At 42.6% G+C, this 22,030-nt stretch overlaps 1 protein-coding gene across 2 annotated transcripts in view; it reads left to right on the top strand.

Annotated features, from left to right (window-relative positions):
- Window positions 1–2,564: 2,564 nt before the first annotated feature.
- Window positions 2,565–22,030, top strand: part of PTPRU (protein tyrosine phosphatase receptor type U) — a 121,255-nt gene continuing 101,789 nt past the window's right edge. For both annotated transcript variants that reach the window (XM_044287846.1, XM_044287845.1), the window contains exon 1: window positions 2,565–2,790. In XM_044287846.1, coding sequence (XP_044143781.1) covers window positions 2,703–2,790 — 88 coding nt within the window. In that variant the 5' untranslated portion in view covers window positions 2,565–2,702. The remainder of the gene's footprint in view (window positions 2,791–22,030) is intronic.

Here is a 22,030-nt window from a genome sequence, read left to right as displayed (position 1 = left end):
AATCACAGAAAAAATGCACCAAACGGATATGCCACCGGGGGAGGGCTGGCAGCCTTAGTCCTGGGGGGCAAATCCAGTCAAGTGGCCCATTAGCCCTGCCCATTATTAAAATCTTCTCCTACATATAATAGGCCACTCCCAACAAACACTGTACAGCTGAAATTCTATTGTTGAGCCCTGTCTCTACACATCATACAGAGAGGAGAGGGTCTGTCCTGGCTGCACTGCCTGCTTATACAACAAGCTACAGCCAGGAAGCTCCTCCGCTCTCCTCCCTCCCCAGATCCTGCTCAAGGCTTGTGGTTCGACCCCACCATGTGCCACCGGCCTGTGGCCTGCTGCCCCCTTTGGCCGTCCTCACCCAGCTCTGAATCCTCCTTCTGTAAATGGCAGGGGGGGGGGAGCCGGAGCATCTCCTCTCCTACATAGCGCCACATACCTCTTACATCCAGTGATGTCACCTTTGATGCAGACGTTCTCTTTCCTCATCTTCTCCATTCAGACCAGACCGCCATGATGATTTTTCTGCCATCTCCCGTCTCTGCAGAGATTGAGAAACAGACATTAGTTTCCCACTTTTCCATCGACTTCACATCTTCTGAACACCCTTTCCTGACACCCCCAATACTATACTGCAGAGAAAGTCCCCCTGGAAATACTACTACCACACAGATAGTGCCCCCAATACTGTGCCTGCTGTGCCCCCAATACTATACTGCAGAAACAGTCCCCCTGGAAATACTACTACCACATAGATAGTGCCCCCAATACTGTGCTCGCTGTGCCCCCAATACTATACTGCAGAAACAGTCCCCCTGGAAATACTACTACCACACAGATAGTGCCCCCAATACTGTGCTCGCTGTGCCCCCAATACTATACTGCAGAAACAGTCCCCCTGGAAATACTACTACCACACAGATAGTGCCCCCAATACTGTGCCTGCTGTGCCCCCAATACTATACTGCAGAAACAGTCCCCCTGGAAATACTACTACCACATAGATAGTGCCCCCAATACTGTGCTCGCTGTGCCCCCAATACTATACTGCAGAAACAGTCCCCCTGGAAATACTACTACCACACAGATAGTGCCCCCAATACTGTGCTCGCTGTGCCCCCAATACTATACTGCAGAAACAGTCCCCCTGGAAATACTACTACCACACAGATAGTGCCCCCAATACTGTGCCTGCTGTGCCCCCAATACTATACTGCAGAAACAGTCCCCCTGGAAATACTACTACCACACAGATAGTGCCCCCTTAAACAATTATTGGTACACAGTGCTCTAAAAAAATAACTGCACCCAGACACTAATAGTATAAAGATAATGTCCCCCAAAAATAATTGTGCTAAGCTGATACTATGCCAGGGTACCCTCAAAGTAACAGTGATCCCCAAAATCCCACCAATAGAAATAATTCTTGTGGCAGAGTGATCCGGCAAACAGTTCTGTCGCCAGAACTGCCTGGCAAAAGATATGCCAACTGATGGCATTAGTAAGACTGATCAGGTTCCTGATTAGTCTTAAAAATGCCTGATCACTCAAAATGCATTGAAATGCCGGATCCGTCTTTCCAGTGTCATCTGGCAAAACGGATCCGGCATTTATTTTAGCATGTGCAGATCGGAAGGACGGATCCGGCATTTATTTTTGCATGTGCAGATCGGAAGGACGGATCCGGCATTTATTTTTGCATGTGCAGATCGGAAGGACGGATCCGGCATTTATTTTTGCATGTGCAGATCGGAAGGACGGATCCGGCATTTATTTTTGCATGTGCAGATCGGAAGGACGGATCCGGCATTTATTTTTTTGCATGTGCAGATCGGAAGGACGGATCCGGCATTTTTTTTTTGCATGTGCAGATCGGAAGGATGGATCCGGCATTTATTTTTGCATGTGCAGATCGGAAGGACGGATCCGGCATTTATTTTTCCATGTGCAGATCGGAAGGACGGATCCGGCATTTATTTTTGCATGCGCAGATCGGAAGGACGGATCCGGCATTCCGGTATTTTGAATGCCGGATCCGACACTAATACATTCCTACGAATAAAAAATGCCAGATTCAGCATTCAGGCAAGTCTTTAGTTTTTTTCGCCGGAGATAAAACCGTAGCATGCTGCGGTTTTCTCTTTTGCCTGATCAGTCAAAATGACTGAACTGAAGACATCCTGATGCATCCTGAACAGATTGCTCTCCATTCAGAATGCATGGGGATATAACTGATCAGTTATTTTCTGGTATAGAGCCCCTGTGACGGAACTCTATGCCGGAAAAGAAAAACGCTAATGTGAAAGTACCCTAGACCTGGAGAACACAGGGTTAACTCTTTATCAGAAGAGCTGTCTCTCCTGGACTCACACACAAGCCGGGCATCATCAGGCGCAGAACAAGCCGCGACATTCATCCAGCCGTCCACGAACTGTTGCTCGGTCTTCCAGGTACGACCAGCAGATGTCACCATTGCTCCACGTTCCTCGTTCGGCCAGCAGGAGGCAGTGCTAACACTTTTTACTTGTAGCACATGACGTCAGCCCTGATACACTGAGCTGGTCTGACACTCTGCTCCACTCTGCAACTTTCCCGTGCTGGAGCAGGCAGAAATGAAGAGGGGGGAGAGGAGTATGTTTTGAAAGAGGGGGGAGCCTGCAGGTTGGACCGCAGGGGGGAGAAGACTAGACTGCTACGGGAAGATGGAGAAGTGGAAAATGTACCCCCAGCTGGCACTGCTACTCCTGGTCGCCCCCCTGTGTTTCCCCCTGGAGACTGAGACTCCCACAGGTCAGTCACTGGTTGCTGCTGCTGTTCCTCCCCCTCCTCCTGCTCTTACACTCCCTCCTTCCTCTCCCACTTACTCTTCTCCTCCTCCTCTTCACCCCCCTTTTCCCCAGTCACTTCTTGCCACTTGCACCTTACCCCTCTCCCCATTTCCTTCCCTAGTGTCTTTGCTGGAACTTCTTCTCCCGCCTGGCACTGTTCTCTCCTTCCTTGTTTTCTTCCTCCAGTCTCCTTACTTCTACCTTGTAGGTTCCTTGTTTACCTTCCTGGCTGTTGTTCTATGAGCAGCTCCCTGCCCTGCCATTATACCCAGTCTTGCTGTTACTCATGCCATCTGTCCTACCCCCTCCATTGCCCCCATGCCTCTCTGTCTCCCCTTTCTTTTGTGCCCTGCCCCCTCCCTTCTTGTATTGTCCCTGCCCTGTCACCTTCCTGTATCCTTTTCTTTACAAGCTCTTTTTCTGTTCCCTCAAGGCGTACTTTTATCTCATATCACCTGAGTGTCCCCGGCCATGACAAACCAGTTCTATGGCTCTGGGTTCCACACTAAATCCATGGAATCACTTCTCAACTAGTTATAGATGTGGGTAACCGACTAATAGCCGCCACTCACAGCCATAGTCCTCAAAAAGATGACGTTTATTATTCTGGTCACTTTTAATGTAAAATCCCCCACACTGGGTGGTCCAGCAAGCCAAGTATGGCCATTCTAGTCAGCCAGGACACTGAGCTCCTCCTGGGAAGATGTATCCGTTCATTTATGTTTATTCAATTCCTGTTCGTTATAACATAACATGGATTGTAACATATTATAACCTAGGACACAGTGTAATATAATCCCGATTGTAAGATTATAACCCAGATTGTCACATCTAACAGAATGTAATATTATAACAGAGTGTAACAACTCTCATCATCTTTGCTTATATGGCATCATCAGATAATTTTTTTTCTATACCTTCATATGTATAGCTGCCTTTTCCAATAAAGGACTTTACAAAGGCTGCGTGGCCAACCTTGCACCATTCTGCTCGCCCATATTTTACCCTTACGCCACTTCTCAGCTAAGACCCTTCTTAACTATTAAACCCCTTTTGTCAGGTGCACCTGTGGCAGACCGTCAGTAGCAGTCACTGCCAGCTGATTGATGTGCGGTGCCCCCTCTACTTATTTCTAATTCTATAGAAATTGCTGCTCTTTAGCATTGTTTCACCTTTATTGCTTATTTTATACCCCTATGGTATGGTGCATCCCAATCCGTCCTGACGCTCTCAATCTGCTCTCGTGTGGAATCTCTTCTTATCATCTCCTTGATGCCCATATGTGTTGTGTACATACAATACTGTACAATAATGTCCCTATTGTATTTTGTCATATCTCATACTCCCGGTTACCCACTATCTACCTCACACCTCTAATTTATCATCTTTTTTTCACCCACAAACTTCCCAGCACCTGTTTTCACTCCACTTGCCTAATTCTCTTTTTCGCATTTCCTTTTTTTCCCCAAAAAACTCTTTCCCCTCCTCCACACCTTTATTTCCATAATCCCCTTCCTCCTCGCTATGTACGCTTTAGCATACCTCCCTTTGATGTGGTTTTTTTTGCACAGTAGATAGAGGAGGGGTATGAGCTGCACTTGTATACTGGAAATCGCATTCAGACAACCTGTAAAGTTTGACTTAATGATGGATGGACTTCAAAATGTTTAATTAGCTGCTAATGTATTAATCATTTATACAACTTGTTTTTGCTGACACATGGAAAAATTCCAGCACTTGGATCTGTGGGGATAGATAAAAGAAGTTTTCGTGAGTTGTGAATATGTTCCGAGACAGGGACTGTCCTAAGAGACTGTCACGTATTCCGATGGGGAGATTACAAGGAACAATTATATGGCGGTATGAAAGTGTGGACAGTTATGTGGCTAACTTTCTGGAGTTTTTATTGAGTGTGCATACGTAAGAAAATGTTATACATACATATACACACCAATGGGCATTTATATAGTAAGAAGATGCAATATGAGGAGACGTTATAGGAATAAGAAGTTGACTGACCAAGTGTAGCTATATCAGAGTTATATATTGTATACATTAAATAGGAACCTGATGCCAAGATTATGGCAGGTCAACTATGAGGACACAGTTGCATCCTGAAATGTATCCTGAGACATAGGCACTGTACTAGTGACTCCCTTCTGAGAGAACATCTCCTTACAGGAGCCATGATTGTGGTGACCACCCTGAAATCTAGTGATCACAGGGTGGCTATCCTGAGAACATGTAGCATGTGACCACCCTGACATATGGTGAATGGTTGAAAGGGCTCATAGAGGGGATGGCATAATTGGTTAGGTATTTATCAGTAAGTTTGCACCCCTAGTGATGACTATGCCTATTTACAAGAGATGAGGCCTATTAGCCCTTTTTGTGGTCTTCTGCAGGGGCTGAAGCCGGTGGCATGTAATTAGACAGTTTGTACGATTTGCCACCCAAAACCTGTAATTAACGTTGACTAATGTAACATTCATTTGAGTAGTAACTTAAGTGGAGCATAAAAATAACTGTTACACGGGGGATGGAAGCGACTGAGGAACCACTTCCATTGACACATCTACAAGGACTGAGCTTCAACAATGCTCCTTTGTATCACGAAAAGATCTTGAGATGAGCTGAAATCACCTCTAAAGGCCTTGTTCCTGCAGTGAAATAGCCACTGTTGACTCTGGACATTCATGTCTAGACTCACTTCCTAAAGAGATCAAAGTCCTCTTTCTCTATAGAGCTACTTTATGACTGCCTGGTTCCCTCTCATCAGTGTCCTCATTATGACAGACCAGAGGTCCCTTGCCTGGCCATTGTGATGTGCCTGATCTTGCATGTTTGCAGACTGCACCACGGCAGCAGTGACAATGCAGGTGGCCGTATTGATGAAGTGATCCATAGATGCGCTAAGCATTCCCCACTGTGAATATGCGACTGCTATATTGTGCTGGCTTCTCTTTGGTTAAATCATGAATAGAATGGAATATTCATTTGGTTCATTTTGTGGTTGTACTGTATTATGTTCTTTTGCTTTTTGCAAATGCATCTGCTTTGGTGTTTAGTGAATTGTATGAGGAGTTGTTACAAGCAAATGCAGCAGGTCTCGATGATGCCACGAGCCAGACTAGTAACATGGGTTAATCAGCAGAGATGTTTGGATTGAGTGACTACTATATCATAATGTTCATTAACTAGCATTCAGCTGTGTTGTAGTTACTGGTCACTGGACTAATCTTCTGATCTATTCCTTTAGTATAATCCATATCAAGTAGGATTAATGTGTTGCGTGACCTAAGACATATGTATAGATTCAGAATTTTCTTTCTTGTGGGTCGATCTTTGTAGCGTGCCTATTAAATTCCTTACATCAAGTCGTCTGTGAGGTTCAGGCTTGTATCATTGTCATGAGATTAATGTGAGAGATTACACAAAATTCCAGTCACCCTACACATACGGCACACTATTGTGCAGCTCCTATTAACATCTCACTAGAACTTGTTCAAACAGGCAGAGGGGTCGGAAGAGGGAGACAAAAGACTGCTACAGTCTGAAAAGGAGACGACAGTGCAGATTAGTAGGGACAAGATGATCAGGCATGGTGATAATGTGCTTGGTGCAATAAGGCTAGGAATGAGAAGATGCTGGAGGTAGATGATTTGGTTGCGTCATGACTGTAGAGGACTAGGTTGGAGATGCTTTGATGTACACAGTAACCTGAGGAATGTTTCTTCTCTGCTGTGAAATACAATCTATTGTTCTCTGTAAGTCCGGCCTGGACAAACTCAGGGGCAAGGTAGCCAACACACCTATAAATTTGGTGCGGGCACATAACTTTTTGTGTTGTCCATCTTATTGTCTCATAAGTAAAATAATATAATACATTTCTAAAGAGATTTATAGTAATTTCTCCTTCTAAAGTGTAAGAATTGGCTTCAGACTGTGAAAAGGATGACTGTGGTATCTACTTCATCTCATGTATCTCATCTAGTTTCGAGAAACTCTAAGAACATTTACAGACATATTTCTGCTTGATATTAGTAGATTTTATTACCAGTTAGTTTTTGTTTCATAGGATACAGAAAATCATAAAAAAGCATGACCAGAGGAGCTGATGCAGCACAGCTTTGTAGAGAATTCCAACTTGAAATTGTAGCCAGAAAAGACAGAAGGCAGTTTTCCTCGAAATCTTGTATGCTCTCCACGATTTTATTAGCCAAGCTTGACTTAATACTGGATTTACAAACAGTCTAAACTCTACATGAGAAACTATCTGTTATGTTGTCAGCCTGCGTGGTACCTCATTATTCTGTGCCCTCATAGATGCGTCATTACAAGGAAGTGGAACGGAAGAGGTTAATGTTGTCTGCAATGAGTGATCCCGCTGACTCTTCAGCTACATGGACCAGACGCTTCGGGAAACAATAGGCACCCTGCTAATCCCACAGACTGCAGCCTTCTAAAATCCCCCATATTGTGGGAACTGGGGCAGCGTTTGTGCTGTAGGTTTAAGGGTGGCAGTGATGATGGTGGGGGGGGTAATAGTGTCTCATTAGGTGTCTGCATTCATTTTCTGATGACATGAGAGAAGTATCAGAGCTATGTATTTTTCACAATTTCACCTGAGAAGCATAATTATTGCTTGCATCAGAGAAGTAAGGTTGATTAATTTATCAGCTACTGAATGGTAACTGGAGATAAAGTGACCAGATGATAATGTCGATATATGGAACTTTTCCAAATATGCTTCCATTTTTATGGTGTGTGTGGTGGCGGGGGGGGGGGGGGAGGGGGCGCGTTAGCGGAGAACTAGTTCTCATTGAAGAGACCCAACGGGCGTGTGGAAACTCCTCAGCTCATTTAATTGTTTAACATTTCTCAACTGTGGTAGACTGAGATCCACACTTTAGTAGGAGAATGTAGACATCACTTGTGTCATCACTCTTATGACGAACTTTGGTGAATAGTCAATGGCTCCAAATTTCTTTCATGAGGAAACAAGGATCCATGTAGGTTCCACAAGGCTACTTGGAGGATTTCAACCTGCTCAGACATATTGGTTTCTTCTCTTTATCTTGAAATAACATGCCTACCTGGGTAAAGTGTAACAGCATGTTTATGACCCTTGCTACTCGATGATGATGGTACTCCTTTAAATACTGCATCCCATTCATTGTTCACATAGTCCCATTGTCTCATTCATATAAGCGTCTGAGCCTGGGTCTACAGCTTGTCCTATTCACTTGAAAATATTGTCTCCTAACATTTGTTTTTCAGTTACAGCCTTAAAGAGGATCCTTCACCAGTTTGTACTTTAGGAAAGCGATACCTCACACTGTAGCCCATGTTCAGTAGATGTGATATTGCAAATTTTTTTCTTGATCCGCTCCTCCGTTGCGCCGATGTGCCCCTCGTTCTGTTAAGGCGCGCTGTATGCTTATTAATAGCATCGAAGCACCAGGGAGGAGACATCAGCTTATCTCAGTGGGCGTTTCTCCTATCTGGCTGTGGCGCTGTCCAATAACAGCGGAGCGCGTCACAGCCAGGGAGAAGGTGAGCTGTTTTTTCTCAATGAATCTGCTCCTCGCAACGGAGGAGCAGATCAAGAAAAAATTTGCGATATGACATCTATTGAATATGGCCTACAGCAGTGGTCCCCAACTCCCGTCCTCAGGGCCCACCTGCCGGTCATGTTTTCAGGATTTCCTTAGTATTGGGCAGCTGAAATAATTAGTGTCTATCCATCAGGATTTACCACAGGTATTCATTCTGTGGGATACTCCTAAATCCTGACCTGCATGTGAGCCCTGAGGACTGGAGTTGGGGAACCCTGGCCTACAGTGTGAGGTATCGCTTTTCTAAAGTACAAACTGGTGAAAAGTCCTTTAAGCTAGGCATACACATCAGAAGCCGTTGGATGAACGATCGTTCGGCCAAAAACGATCTTTCCAGACTCCCTACTGACTCCCCCATACACATACTCATTTAGCTCAGTCGAATTAGCGTGTGTATTCTATGGGGATAGTGGAGAATGCCGCTGCCAAGCACCTCTTCGATGGCTTATCTCCTAGAAATAACAAAAGGATTGGGCAAAAATATTCCTACTCCGATCCTTCTCTTTCCCAACATCAGCTGTGTGGGGAGAGTCGGGAGCACCCCTTACACATTAGAGTGTTGACTAGACCAGTGGTTCTTGGCAGGTTCGGCCAACAATACACTGGTGTGTTTTTAATTAATATTCTAGTGTAATATCACTTTAAGGCCTCATGCACACAACAGTATTTTTTTGCGGTCCGCAAAAAGGGTTTCCGTTGTTCCGTGATCCGTGTCCGTTTTTGTTTCCGCGTGTCTTCCTTTATTTTTGGAGGATCTCCAAACATGAAGGAAAGTAAAAAAAATATCTAAGTTTAGTTTGCCATGCAAATGATTGGAAAAAAACGGGCACGGACGTGTGGACGCGGATGACAATCTTGTGTGCATCCGTATTTTTTCACTGACCCATCGACTTGAATGGGTCTGCAAACCGTTGTCCGTGAAAAAAATAGGACAGGTCATATTTTTTTCACGGACTGGAAACACGGATCATGGACGCGGATGACAAACGGTGCATTAGCCGAGTTTTCCACTGACCCATTGAAAGTCAAGGGGTCCACAGAAAATCACGGAAAACGGAACAACGGACACGGGACACAACAACGGTCGTGTGCATGAGGCCTAACTGTCATACTAGAAATAGCATAATGGCAAGTCTATGCAATGACTTTCTTCAGAAGCAGAACAGTTTGATGATAACCCTTTAGAGTATCTCTATTGTCATTAACTTGGAAATTCTGCAGAAAACCAGAACAAGTCAATTGGCTAAAGGATACCTGTTAGATCAGTGGGGGTCCCATGTCTCGTGTTTGAATGGAGCAGCAGTAGAGCACAAGCACTCCTGCTCCTTTTAAACTGTATGGGACTGCTGGAGGTAACCGAGTGCTGTACTCTGCTATCTCTGGAAGTCCCCTAGACATTGATGGAGCTGCAGCTGGCATGCTTGACCACAAAGCATGAACGATAAAAGTAAAAGATAAACTGTTTGCTAGTCTACAGGATTTTATTTTCTTATTCCTGGAACAGTCTTCTACAACTTTTGCAGAGAAGACAGGTATTAATTTCTCCTTAATCCCTTCCGATTTCATCTATCTGATGGAATGGGGCCCAGCTATGGGACAGTAGCTTAGCATGCCTATTCTCCTATTGTAGACAGAGCAGTGGGGGACAGCGACACACAGGTGTTGGGTGAGGAAGATGAGAAAAAGGAGTTAAATAATGATCTGGGTTCCATTTGAAATAATTATTTTTCAGTTTCATAGTTTATTGCAGTTTGAGACAAGATATCTTCTGTGGAGACAGTATTGCCAGCAATTACAGAGGGCCTCCGCAGTAAGTCAAATCGGGGCATACCCTTACCCCTTTCCAGACGTCACATCAGGGATTTTGCTTTTACTTCAGTTGTTCCAGCAGTGCTTTGCAGCGACCCACGGGGGGAGAGGCAGGGCAGAGAGAGAATTTTAGCCCTGATGGTGGTAGTAGTACTCACAGTTCATCGTGGCAGTCCCCACTCTGTCATTCCCTGGGGCTGTGCTGAGAATGCAGGGCACATCTTTTCTTTACTTCGGGACACTCCCTAGTATTGGGGTGCCCTTGATGGAGTATGTTTGACTGGGTGCATGGCAGGAGTGTTGATGCAAGGGCCTTCTGGGGTACTGCACTTTTCCTTAGTATTAACAACATTCTTGTCAGCTCCATGCATTTGTGTGTGGCAGTTCTTACTGGTGAGAGCATGTAAGGGCATGGAGAAAGACCTAGCCATGGTTGCTTTACTAGTCACCATAGCTACCTGGTAATCATTTTCTTGAGCTGTTCTTGACATCATAATGTCTGAAGCTAATGCTGTTTCTTTTGCTTTTCTGTAGCAGTCTATGCATGTGTTGGGTGACACATGAATATAATCTCATGTATACATGGTCCTTTTTATGTATGAAAGCCAAAAAATGCATGTATGCTTATCTGTAAATTGGCTGTATACTTCATGCACATGGCCGTGTTATAGCTCTGTACAGGATACTTGGATCCAAGGACAGGGTTGGCTCCTGTCCTGTTAGATTAACCCCTTCTATAGAAAGCCAGTTTTCACCTTAAAGGGAACCTGTCATCAACTTAATGCTGACCTCACTGAGGGCAGCATAAAATAGTGACAGAAATGCTGATTTCAGCGGTGTGTCACTCATGAGCTAAAAGTAAGTGGTTGCTGAGAACCAGCATCATAACCATTGGAGCCCAGGCCTAGAAAAGAGTCAAATCTACCTGAGAAGAGTCCTGGTTATTCATAATCTCCTGCTCTCCGGCCCACCTGCTGATGATTGGCAGTTCTCTACCAGAGACAAAGAGAACTCTTCCAGGCCCGGTCTGTAATGATTGTGATGTTGGTTCTCAGCAACCACTTACTTTTATCTTATAAATGACAGACCGCTGAAATACACTCACCTGTCTGTACTTTATGCTGCCGTTAGTATGGGCAGCATAAAGGCGATGACAGGTTCCCTTTAAGTGATGTGTCACTTTGCATGGTAATAATTTTAAAATGCTTTTACTCATTCAAGCCATTCTGAAGTTTTCTCATGGCACATTGTACGTCATGTTAATGGTAAATATGGGTCAATATGTTTTACCTTTTAATTATTATTTTTTTTAAATCCCAAATTTATGGGAAATTTTGAAAAATTAGCAATTTTTAAAATTAGAATTTCTCCACTTTTAAGACAGTGACACCTCATAAAATAGGTATTAACATTCACCATATGTCTACTTTATGTTGAGATCATTTTGTAAATGTAAATGTTTTTTAGGATGGCTTAAAATTGTAAAAGCATTTTCAAGAATATTTCCAAAACAATGTTTTAAAGGATCACTTCAGTTATGAAGTAGGTTGTGGGGCTTACATAATAGAAAACATCCATAAATTACCTCATTTTGGAAACTAGACCACTCAAATTATTCAAAACTGATTTTAGAAATTCATTAACCCTTAAAGAGAACCTGTCACTATCAAAGTTAAAATTAATTTGCAGGCAGCGTGTTATAGAACAGAAAGAGCTGAGCAGATTGATGCATACTTTATGGGAAAAACTTGTAATTGCTACATTTAAATTTTGCAAGTAATATCCTTAAAATTCCATTAATTCACATGCACAGTGTTTCAGCAGTTGGTGTGGAACCACTACCAACAGATTTGGCTTTAGGTATTTCTACTAAGCTACTTAGTAGCTTTTTTAAGCACAGAAAATTCAGTGTTTCCTAACAGGCCAGGTCTATAGTGCATTGTAAATCTCCTGCCTACCATACAGAAGGTCTAGGGTTCAAATCCCATCAAAGACCTGTCAAATAATTTATTTAGTAATTTTATTTGTGCTGGAAGAGAGCCCCTCCCTAACACACATCTAAAGGAAGGACCAGTAAACCTAATTAGCATTCACTGCACTGAAGTAAGAATTAATGAGGATGGCAAATCAGCTCACTCCAGGCCCCTAAGCTACTCGGGGCCCATGACTGCCGTATCACTAGTATTTCCCTGATGGCGGCCCTGCCCTTTTAAGCATTTGGTTTTGGGACTGATGAAGGTAGCCGTGCCCTGTACTCGGCAGTCCGGCATAAATGAATGGTGTGTTGGCCACGCATGTGCACCACTGCTCTATTCGTATAGTGGAATCAGGGAGTTCCACTTTCATAATCATTGAGGGGACCCAGTGTTCCCACCCCCGGCAATTATACATTCATCACCTTTCCTGTGGATAGGGCATACGTATTGTTAGTGTATGCAAGCATCCATATTTCTAATATAGACATTGTTAAGTTTTAAGATAATCTAGTGATGACGTGAGAACAGCTTTGAGTGCACATCAGGTGTTTAACAAAATGCCTGACAAACTTTGGATGGAGGGTATAATTTGATTTCTTTCTTGTTTGCTTTCCATTATTTCTTTTGTTTAGAACCCTGTGTGAACACACAGTACTTTCCCCATTGGGATCAATAATTCTGATGTGAATGTCTGTCTTCTTTACGATCATGAAACAGAATAGTACATTAGCAGATAGCCGCCTACTGTGTGCACATAACAACCGTATCAGTAATTGTGAGTGTATATAAAAACATTTATTTCCAGGAGACCCTTAGGTATATGATTTTTGACAGTGATTGCAATATGAAGTAATAAATTCCTATAATATGTGACAGTGGTATTCACAGGATTTTCCCTAGGGCAAATCCATCATTACCATTACCATTACTATTTTTGCTGGAAAATTGCAGGACAAAACTATGAGACTGTTTAGCTATAGCAGTTTTTGTGGTGTGACTATTTCCCAAAGGTTGTTAGTTAAAAGGATAATGTGATGGGATGTCTTTTGTGCAGTTCCATTTGCGATGGGTGGCAGATGAGAGAGAGAAAAACATTCCAACCCTGAGGATCCAGTTGTGTAGTATCTAGCAATTCCTATTGATTTATTATTGCCCAGTCTTCTATGAACATTTAAGGTATATTCCCCATGGCGGATTTAATACAGTATTCAGTATCTGTACCATTGATCTTAATGGAGCTTGCAGAAATCCATCTATTTAGATGAATGGAACTGAATTTCATTTTCATAATTTTCTGGAACAAATATGCCACTTATGTATATGCCCTTAATGTTCAGACTACGTGTACCCACTTGTTTAGTGTCAGTGGTTTAGGACTCAGAGGAGTAAGTTTCATACGTTGTGACCTTCTTTTGGTCCTTTGAGATCCTTTGATTTAATTTTTGTCACTGGTTACTCCTCTGCTTTAATGGCTATTCCTGATATAGATCCCTGGTGACTGAGTGGTCATGACATTTACATTCCTCTTTCTCCTCGTGCATTGATCCCTCCAGTGATTAGAGAAGGATGTCACTACTAACTACCCATTGACTTTTGTTGATGGGCGGCTGAGGTTGGTGTTACAAATGAGCAGTTGTGGGTCAGGTGCCTGGCTGTCAGCGGGGCACCGACAAGAGAAGCAATTTATTAAACTGCTTATTTGCCTGTGATTGTTACTATGAGTATATAGTAAAGAAATATGTTCTTATGTACAAATAACGCCTAAAACATGGCTCGACCTACAGTATGTGAATGAACTGTGGCTGTGGGTGAATACTGCAATGTATATATCGTATTGGGCATCCTGTTTCTGCAGGCAGTTCTACTTGAGTCTTTACAGGGAATCTGTCACCACTGTAGACCCTTTTTACTGTTTACACGGCCCTATAGCCCTGCTATAATCATGTGTAAATATACCTTTATATCCAAGTACATGTTTAACCCCCCAAAAACATGTTTTAATCGAAATGCTAATTAGGTTAGCCCAAGGGTCTGTACTTATCTGTTGTGGAGCCCAGCCATGCCCATCAGCAGTGAGTCCCACTCCTCCCCACTCCTCTTCATTCTTCCTCCTAGGAACGGAGATATCATCATACTGCCAGCTAAAATCTTGCACAGGTTGCCAGCACATGCGCAGTTTAGTTAATGAAACCGCTTTCAGCTTCATTACAGACCGTGTAGGCCCACACAGAAAGTTGAACGTGTGCTTGCGCCATTGTTAGGAGGAGAAAAGAAGAAGAGTGGGGAGGAGCGGGGTTCACTGCTGATGGGCATGGCTGGGCTCCACAATGGATAGGTACAGTCGTTGTATACATGTTTTGTGGGAGTTAGAGAATATGAATTTGGACATAAAGGTATATTTACAGATGGCTATAGCAGAGCTATATGGCCATACCAACAGTAAAAAGGGGTCTACAGTGGTGACATATGAACCTTTTCTTACATATAGTGGATATAAAAAGTCTACACACCCCTGTTAAAATGTCAGGTTTCTGTGATGTAGATAAATGATAAATCATTTCAGAACTTTTTCCACCTTTAATGTGACCTATAAACTGTACAACTCAATTAAAAAACAAACTGAAATCTTTTAGGTAGAGGGAAGAAAAAATATAAAAATAAAATAATACGGTTGCATAAGTGTGAACACCCTTAAACTAATACTTTGTTGAAGCACCTTTTGATTTTATTACAGAACTCAGTCTTATTGGGTATGAGTCTATCAGCATGGCACATTTTGACTTGGCAAGATTTGCCCACTGTTTTTGGCAAAAGCACTCCAAATCTGTCAGATTGCAAGGGCATCTCCTGTGCACAGCTCTCTTCAGATCACCCCACAGATTTTCCTTCGGATTCAGGTCTGGGCCCTGGCTGGGCCATTCCAAAACTTTAATCTCCTGGTGAAGCCATTCCTTTGTTGATTTGGATGTATGCTTTGGGTTGTTGTCATGCTGAAAGAAGAAGTTCCTCTTCATGTTCAGCTTTCTAGAAGAAGCCTGAAGATTTTGTGCCAATATTGACTGGTATTTGGAACTGTTCATAATTCCCTCTAGCTTAACTAAGGCCCCAATTCCAGCTGAAGAAAAACAGCCCGAAAGCATGATGCTGCTCCTTTAATGTTGCTGTAGGCCTCTTGGTAGCCTCCCAGACCAGTTTTCTTCTCGTCTTTACATCAATTTTGGAGGGACGTCCAGTTCTTGGTAATGTCACTGTTGTGCCATATTTTCTCCACTTGATGATGACTGTCTTCACTATGTTCCATGGTATATCCAATGCCTTGGAAATTCTTTTGTATCCGTCTCCTGACTGATACCTTTTAACAATGAGCTCCCTCTGATGCTTTGGAAGCTCCCCGTGGACCATGGCTTTTGCTGTGGGATGCGACTAAGAAAATTTCAGGACCTAAAAGATTTCAGTTTGTTTTTCAATTAAGTTGTACAGTTTATAGGTCACATTAAAGGTGAAAAAAAAAGTTCTGAAAATATTAATTTTTGGACATCACAGAAACCTGACAGTTTAACAGGGGTGTGTAGACTTTTTAGATCCACTGTACTTGGTGACTGTATGCACCGTACTTGGATTAATTCTCCAATGCAGTCTATTGCTATTTCACCTTTATAAGCGAGAGTGATGATTGTTAGCTGTCAGCACATCTTGACATATCTTCTGCTCAGGTAAAACATTTGTCCATTTATTTTAAGATCTGTAATAATATATCTCTCCTCACATTTCAGAATGACAAAAGAAATTCTGATGCCAGATTGACATGTTCTTTTATAGTGGCAGGAAATGTGACCACTTTATCGTAAACTTTTGGGCACATTTATTAAGACTGGCATTCCCCATCCACTCGCAGATACTACTGCACCATGGCGTGCAACAACATTTTTTGCCAGATATATGCCACAAAAAGTGTATATCTGGTCATAAATGACCTTCTTATTTTTTTATTGCACATGGATCTAGTAGGTGAGTTCATTGGCTCAGCGAGGGTGCCCAGAGTGGGAAGTCCAGAAAAAAGATGGTTATTCTGCCCCAAAGGACTTTATTACATGGTCATGGCGATTTGGAATGTATGACCGTTTGCGGCTTTCCCTGGCGATAACAGATGACCTTTAAGTTATTCAGCAGCTGGACCCGGGGCACTTCACTCCATGTACGGCATGGCCAAAACTACATGTGTATTACCGCAAATTGCTGCAGTTTTGCAATGCAGTTATTGGCCTTGTTAAAATCACTACAAGTAACAGACAGAGTGCAACCAAATGATAATGTATATAAACGTTGATAAATCGGTCAGAAATACCATCCAGAGCAAATGTCAGTGGGTAGTAAGTGGATATTGCATTTTCAAAGCCGTACTACTTGGTATCCTTTTTTGTGGCTACATTGTAGTATTTGCTGTGTTTTACACATGAATAATCTTTTATGGATGTGGCATGTGTAAATCCAGGTGAATTAGTGTTTTTGTATAATTGTGACCTATCTAACTAGTTCGATTTTTTTTTTTTTTAAGTTTATATACATTATTATTTTGTTGCGATTTGACCTTTTTAACATATTTATTAAAAGTTAAAGGGGTTGCCCCACAAATAATATTCTCTAGTTTTCAAACCAGTACCTGGAATTCAGTCTAACCGCTGAGTTATTCACTGTAATCTATCTGTATAGCACCACCTGCTGTTTGCTTTTTGTAATTTATCTGTCCTGCTCACTGAGACTCAAACACATGCTCAGTTCTATCCTTCAACTGCCACTAGCAGCAGTAGACAGGACACACCACATGAGTAAGGACATGTCCTCTTAGCTGCCAGCTAGAAATAAATCTACCAAAACAATTGGAGCAATGATTTTAATGTTCTACGTTAATTATGAGATACTGTGATTTTCTTTGTTTATTGGCTTTGAGGTTTTCATAAAATGACATTTTATAGAAAATGTATTTCATATGTATAAGGCCTCATGCACACGTATTTTGTTTCCATGTCCATTCCGTTTTTTTTTACGGATAGTATGTGGACCCATTCATTTCAAATGATGTGCTATCCGCATCCGTGTGTCAGTTCCGTAGCCCTGCAAAATAAAAAAAATAGAACATGTCCTCTTCTTGTCCGTTTTAAGCATTTTTACAATGGATCCGCAAAAAAAAAAACGGATGTCATACAGATGTCATACGTTTATTTTTTTTGCGGATAGGTAATTTGTCTATTCACACATCTGTAGTGTATTGAGGATCCGCAAATTGCGGATCTGCGATACACCCGGCCGGCACACCCATAGAACTGCCTATTGCGGACAAGAATAGGACATGTTCTATTTTTTTCTGGAGCTGCGGACCAGAAGATCGGGGGTGCGCTCCGGAAATGCGGATTTGGACAGTACACTGTGTGCTCTCCGCATCCATTCCTGCCCCATAGAGAATGAATGGGTCCGCACCCGTTCAGCAATTTGCGGAACTGATGCGGACCCATTCTACGGACGTGTGAATGGACCCTAAGGCTGAGATCACTGTTTAGCTTTCAATTCTTCTGATCCGTCAGAAAAACTGAAAATTAAAAATAAAACAGATCAGTTATTTTGAGCATCGGTTTGTTTCACATCCGTCGGGGATTGGTTATTTTGGACAGGAGAAAAAGTCGTGCGTGCTGAACTTTTTCTTGCATAAAAAAAAAAAGATCTCTGATGGAAGGGACACAAACTGATCATAACTGATGTTCAAAAAAGGATGGATCATTATTTTTACTGCAAACCGATGCTCACTGACTATAACTGATGCTCAAAAATAACGGATTCCTTTTTGACATAAAAAAAAAAAAAAAGTTTCTGTTCTTCTGACAAATCAAAATAATGGAAAGCTAAACGGTGATGTGCACTCAGCCTAAACTGCACAACCAGAAACCTCATGGCAATGCAGCGATTTGTGGTAAAAATGTATTTGGCATACTAGCTACTGAACCTAGTGTTAAAGGGGTTTTCCGGTTTGCATCAACATCCTTATGAGGGTAGCTGTAATTTTGTAATGGATTTCTTTCACCTTTCTTGCTCCTATCTTCCATTCTGGGCTGTGGTCAGATGACCATGTCCATGCAACTTTTTCCTGTTTCGTGTATGTTATGTCCTATGGGTGTGTCAAATCTGCAACAGTGATAGTCTATAGATGGGAGGGGCTATATTCTAGCTAGGGGTTGCTAGGAGTGGTCCTGGAACTCTGGCAGTGAAAGGTGAAGGGCATCATGGGTTTGGTTGGGAACAGTAACAGGAAGTGCTGCATACAGGATAGAAACAAATCAGAGTGATTTATTTACAGTACATGGTGAAGTCCAAAGTAAAGGATTGCGAAGTATATCAGGTAAGCAACTACATGAGCGTATCTGTTAAAAACCATAGTAATCCTTTAGAAAACGTATTTAAGGTCTGTTTACATGCACCAATCATTTGGTCAATTATAAAGGATAAGCGTTTGTATAAATGCCCATTCCCTATAATTACCCTGTGTAAAGGTTCCAGTGAGCATATGATAAATGATGAAATGCTCATTCATCGGGTGATTGTGTCTTTTGGTTGGGTCCAAAATTCATTGTTTCCGGGCAGCCAATCTTCCCGGGTAGTCAAAGATCTGCTGCCCAGAAACAGTGAATCTGTATGGGGAAGAGTGATGGCAGTAGCGATGGTTGTCCCCATAGACAGTAGATGTGTGCTGCATGTAAAAGCAGCTCTCACATCCTTATACAATCAGGCAGTTATCGAGAATGTCTGCTTTGTTTCTGATAATTACCTGTAACATTGGTCCATGTTAAAGGACCATCAGGATGGGCTAATGCAACATGAGAGTCAAGAGAGCATGGAGGTGGCTGTGGGAATGATCGTTATAGACATGATACACAGAGCTCTTTCGATGTCTAATACTAGGGTAGCCTACCTATAAAAAACAGACACTATTTAATTGAGCTTTTCCTTTACTAGTATAGTTTTAAGAGTATCACATTCTAGATTTCGCTTCTTTTTATTCCCAGCAAAGAACGAAGGATTAGAAGAGCATTATATAATTTATGAATATTGCCTTAAAAAACAATATGTCATAGCGATTAGCTCTCTGAATCCCTTAATTGCTACTTGTGCCATCGACGGCGAAACACACATTTATGGTACAGATTTAAGTAATGTTGTTACAGTTTTAAATGTCACATAAACGGCTTTGTAGGAGGTCTAGAAAAGCTGGTCATGATGATATTATTTCAGAGAAACAATTCAAAGCTGTCATGGTGCCAGGCTCCGTTTGTGTTGGGGTCTGGTAAGCAAAAGGGGATGGGAAGAGGTGGGAAACGGATGGAACAGACTGAAGCTGGGCACAGTTTCAGAGAAAATAGGGTTGGGCAGTTTGAACAGCTCAGAATTTTTATTAGCTGAAACTTTTACATTCTCTTTTTGCAGTTCTGAGTGTGGTGGAAACATGCTGTTATATCAGCATCCAGGGCCTAACCTAACGCTCTTAAGAAAGACTTTAAGTCTTTAAAGGGATTATCCCACGAATATAATAAATAAAAAAATGCCTAGAGTCAGTCATACCCTTGTTTTAACTATATCAATGCAAAAAACACTGCTGTCCAGTGTAATTTTCACCCTTCTTTCTCTTTTTACTCATTTTATCTGGAGATCTTCTGTATTTCTTTTTAGTGGGTGGGCAGCAGCTTCTCACATGACACAATAAAGCACCTGAGGGTGCTTTCACAAGCTGCGCAATTTATGTGACTGAAAATAAGTTCCATTAATTTGAATGGGGCAGTAAGCACATGGATTTCTGCAAACTCCATTAAGGTGAACGGAACTGATTTTCAATCACGGAAATTTTTGGATCACAATCTGCAATGTCTGAAGGCACCCTAAGGCCCCTTTCACACGGGCGAGATTTCCGTGCGGGTGCGATGCGTGAGTTGAACGCATTGCACCCGCACTGAATCCTGACCCATTCATTTCTATGGGGCTGTTCACATGAGCGGTGATTTTCACGCAACACTTATGCGTTGCGTGAAAATCGCAGCATGTTCTATATTCTGCGTTTTTCACGTAACGCAGGTCCCATAGAAATGAATGGGGTTGCGTGAAAATCGCAAGCATCCGCAAGCAAGTGCGGATGCGGTGCGATTTTCACGCATGGGTTCTAGGTGACAGTCTATTCACTGTATTATTTTCCCTTATAACATGGTTATAAGGGAAAATAATAGCATTCTGAATACAGAATGCATAGTATAATAGTGCTGGGAGGGTTAAAAAAAATAAAAAAGTTAACTCACCTTATCCCCATGATCGCCTAGTTCCCGGTCGGTCTCTTCTTTAGCTGTGACTAAAGGACCTGTGGTGATGTCAGATCACATGCTCCATCACCATGGTGATGGACCATGTGATTGGAGCATGTGATCTGACATCACCAAAGGTCATTCAGCCCAAGCCCACAGCTAAAGAAGAGACCGACCGGGAACTACACGATCATGGGGATAAGGTGAGTTAACGTTTTTATTTTTTTTTAACCCTTCCAGCGCTATTGTACTATGCATTCTGTATTCAGAATGCTATTATTTTCCCTTATAACCATGTTATAAGGGAAAATAATAGAATCTTCAGAACATCAATCCCAAGCCCGAACTTCTTTGAAGAAGTTCGGGTTTGGGTACCAAACATGCGCGATTTTTCTCACGCGAGTGCAAAACGCATTACAATGTTTTGCACTCGCGCGGAAAAATCGCGGGTGTTTCCGCAACGCACCCGCACATTTTTCCGCAACGCCCGTGTGAAACCAGCCTAAGGCCCCTTTCACACGGGCGAGTTTTCCGTGCGGGTGCGATGCGTGCGGTGAACGCATTGCACCCGCACTGAATCCTGACCCATTCATTTCTATGAGACTGTGCACACGAGCGGTGATTTTCACGCATCACTTGTGCGTTGCGTGAAAATCGCAGCATGCTCCTCTTTGTGCGTTTTTCACGTAACGCAGGCCCTATAGAAATGAATGGGGTTGCGTGAAAATCGCATGCATCCGCAAGCAAGTGCGGATGCGGTGCGATTTTCACGCATGGGTTCTAGGTGACAGTCTATTCACTGTATTATTTTCCCTTATAACATGGTTATAAGGGAAAATAATAGCATTCTGAATACAGAATGCTTTGTATAATAGTGCTGGAGGGGTTAAAAATAATAAAAAAGTTAACTCACCTTCTCCTCTTGTTAGCGCAGATGCCGGTCTGTTCTTTATCTGTGGGCTAAAGGACCTTTGATGACGTCAGATCACATGCTCCATCACCATGGTGATGGACCATGTGATTGGAGCATGTGATCTGACGTCACCTCAGGTCATTCAGTCCACAGCTAAAGAACAGAGTGGCATCTGCGCGAACAAGAGGAGAAGGTGAGTTAACTTTTTTATTATTTTTAACCCTTCCAGCACTATTATACAAAGCATTCTGTAGTCAGAATGCTATTATTTTCCCTTATAACCATGTTATAAGGGAAAATAATACAATCTTCAGAACATCAATCCCAAGCCCGAACTTCTGTGAAGAAGTTCGGGTCTGGGTACCAAACATGCGCGATTTTTCTCACGCGAGTGCAAAACGCATGACAATGTTTTGCACTCGCGCAGAAAAATCGCGCATTTTCCCGCAACGCACCCGCCTCTTATCCGGGCAAAAAACATGACGCCCGTGTGAAAGAGGCCTAAGGCTACGTTCACACGGGCGAGATTTCCGCGCGGGTGCAATGCAGTAGG

The sequence above is a fragment of the Bufo gargarizans genome, chromosome 3 (assembly GCF_014858855.1).
Source record: "Bufo gargarizans isolate SCDJY-AF-19 chromosome 3, ASM1485885v1, whole genome shotgun sequence".
Classification (NCBI taxonomy): domain Eukaryota; kingdom Metazoa; phylum Chordata; class Amphibia; order Anura; family Bufonidae; genus Bufo; species Bufo gargarizans.
The sequence above is the reverse complement of the archived record's forward strand: the minus strand, read 5'-3'. Positions and strand labels throughout refer to the sequence as shown.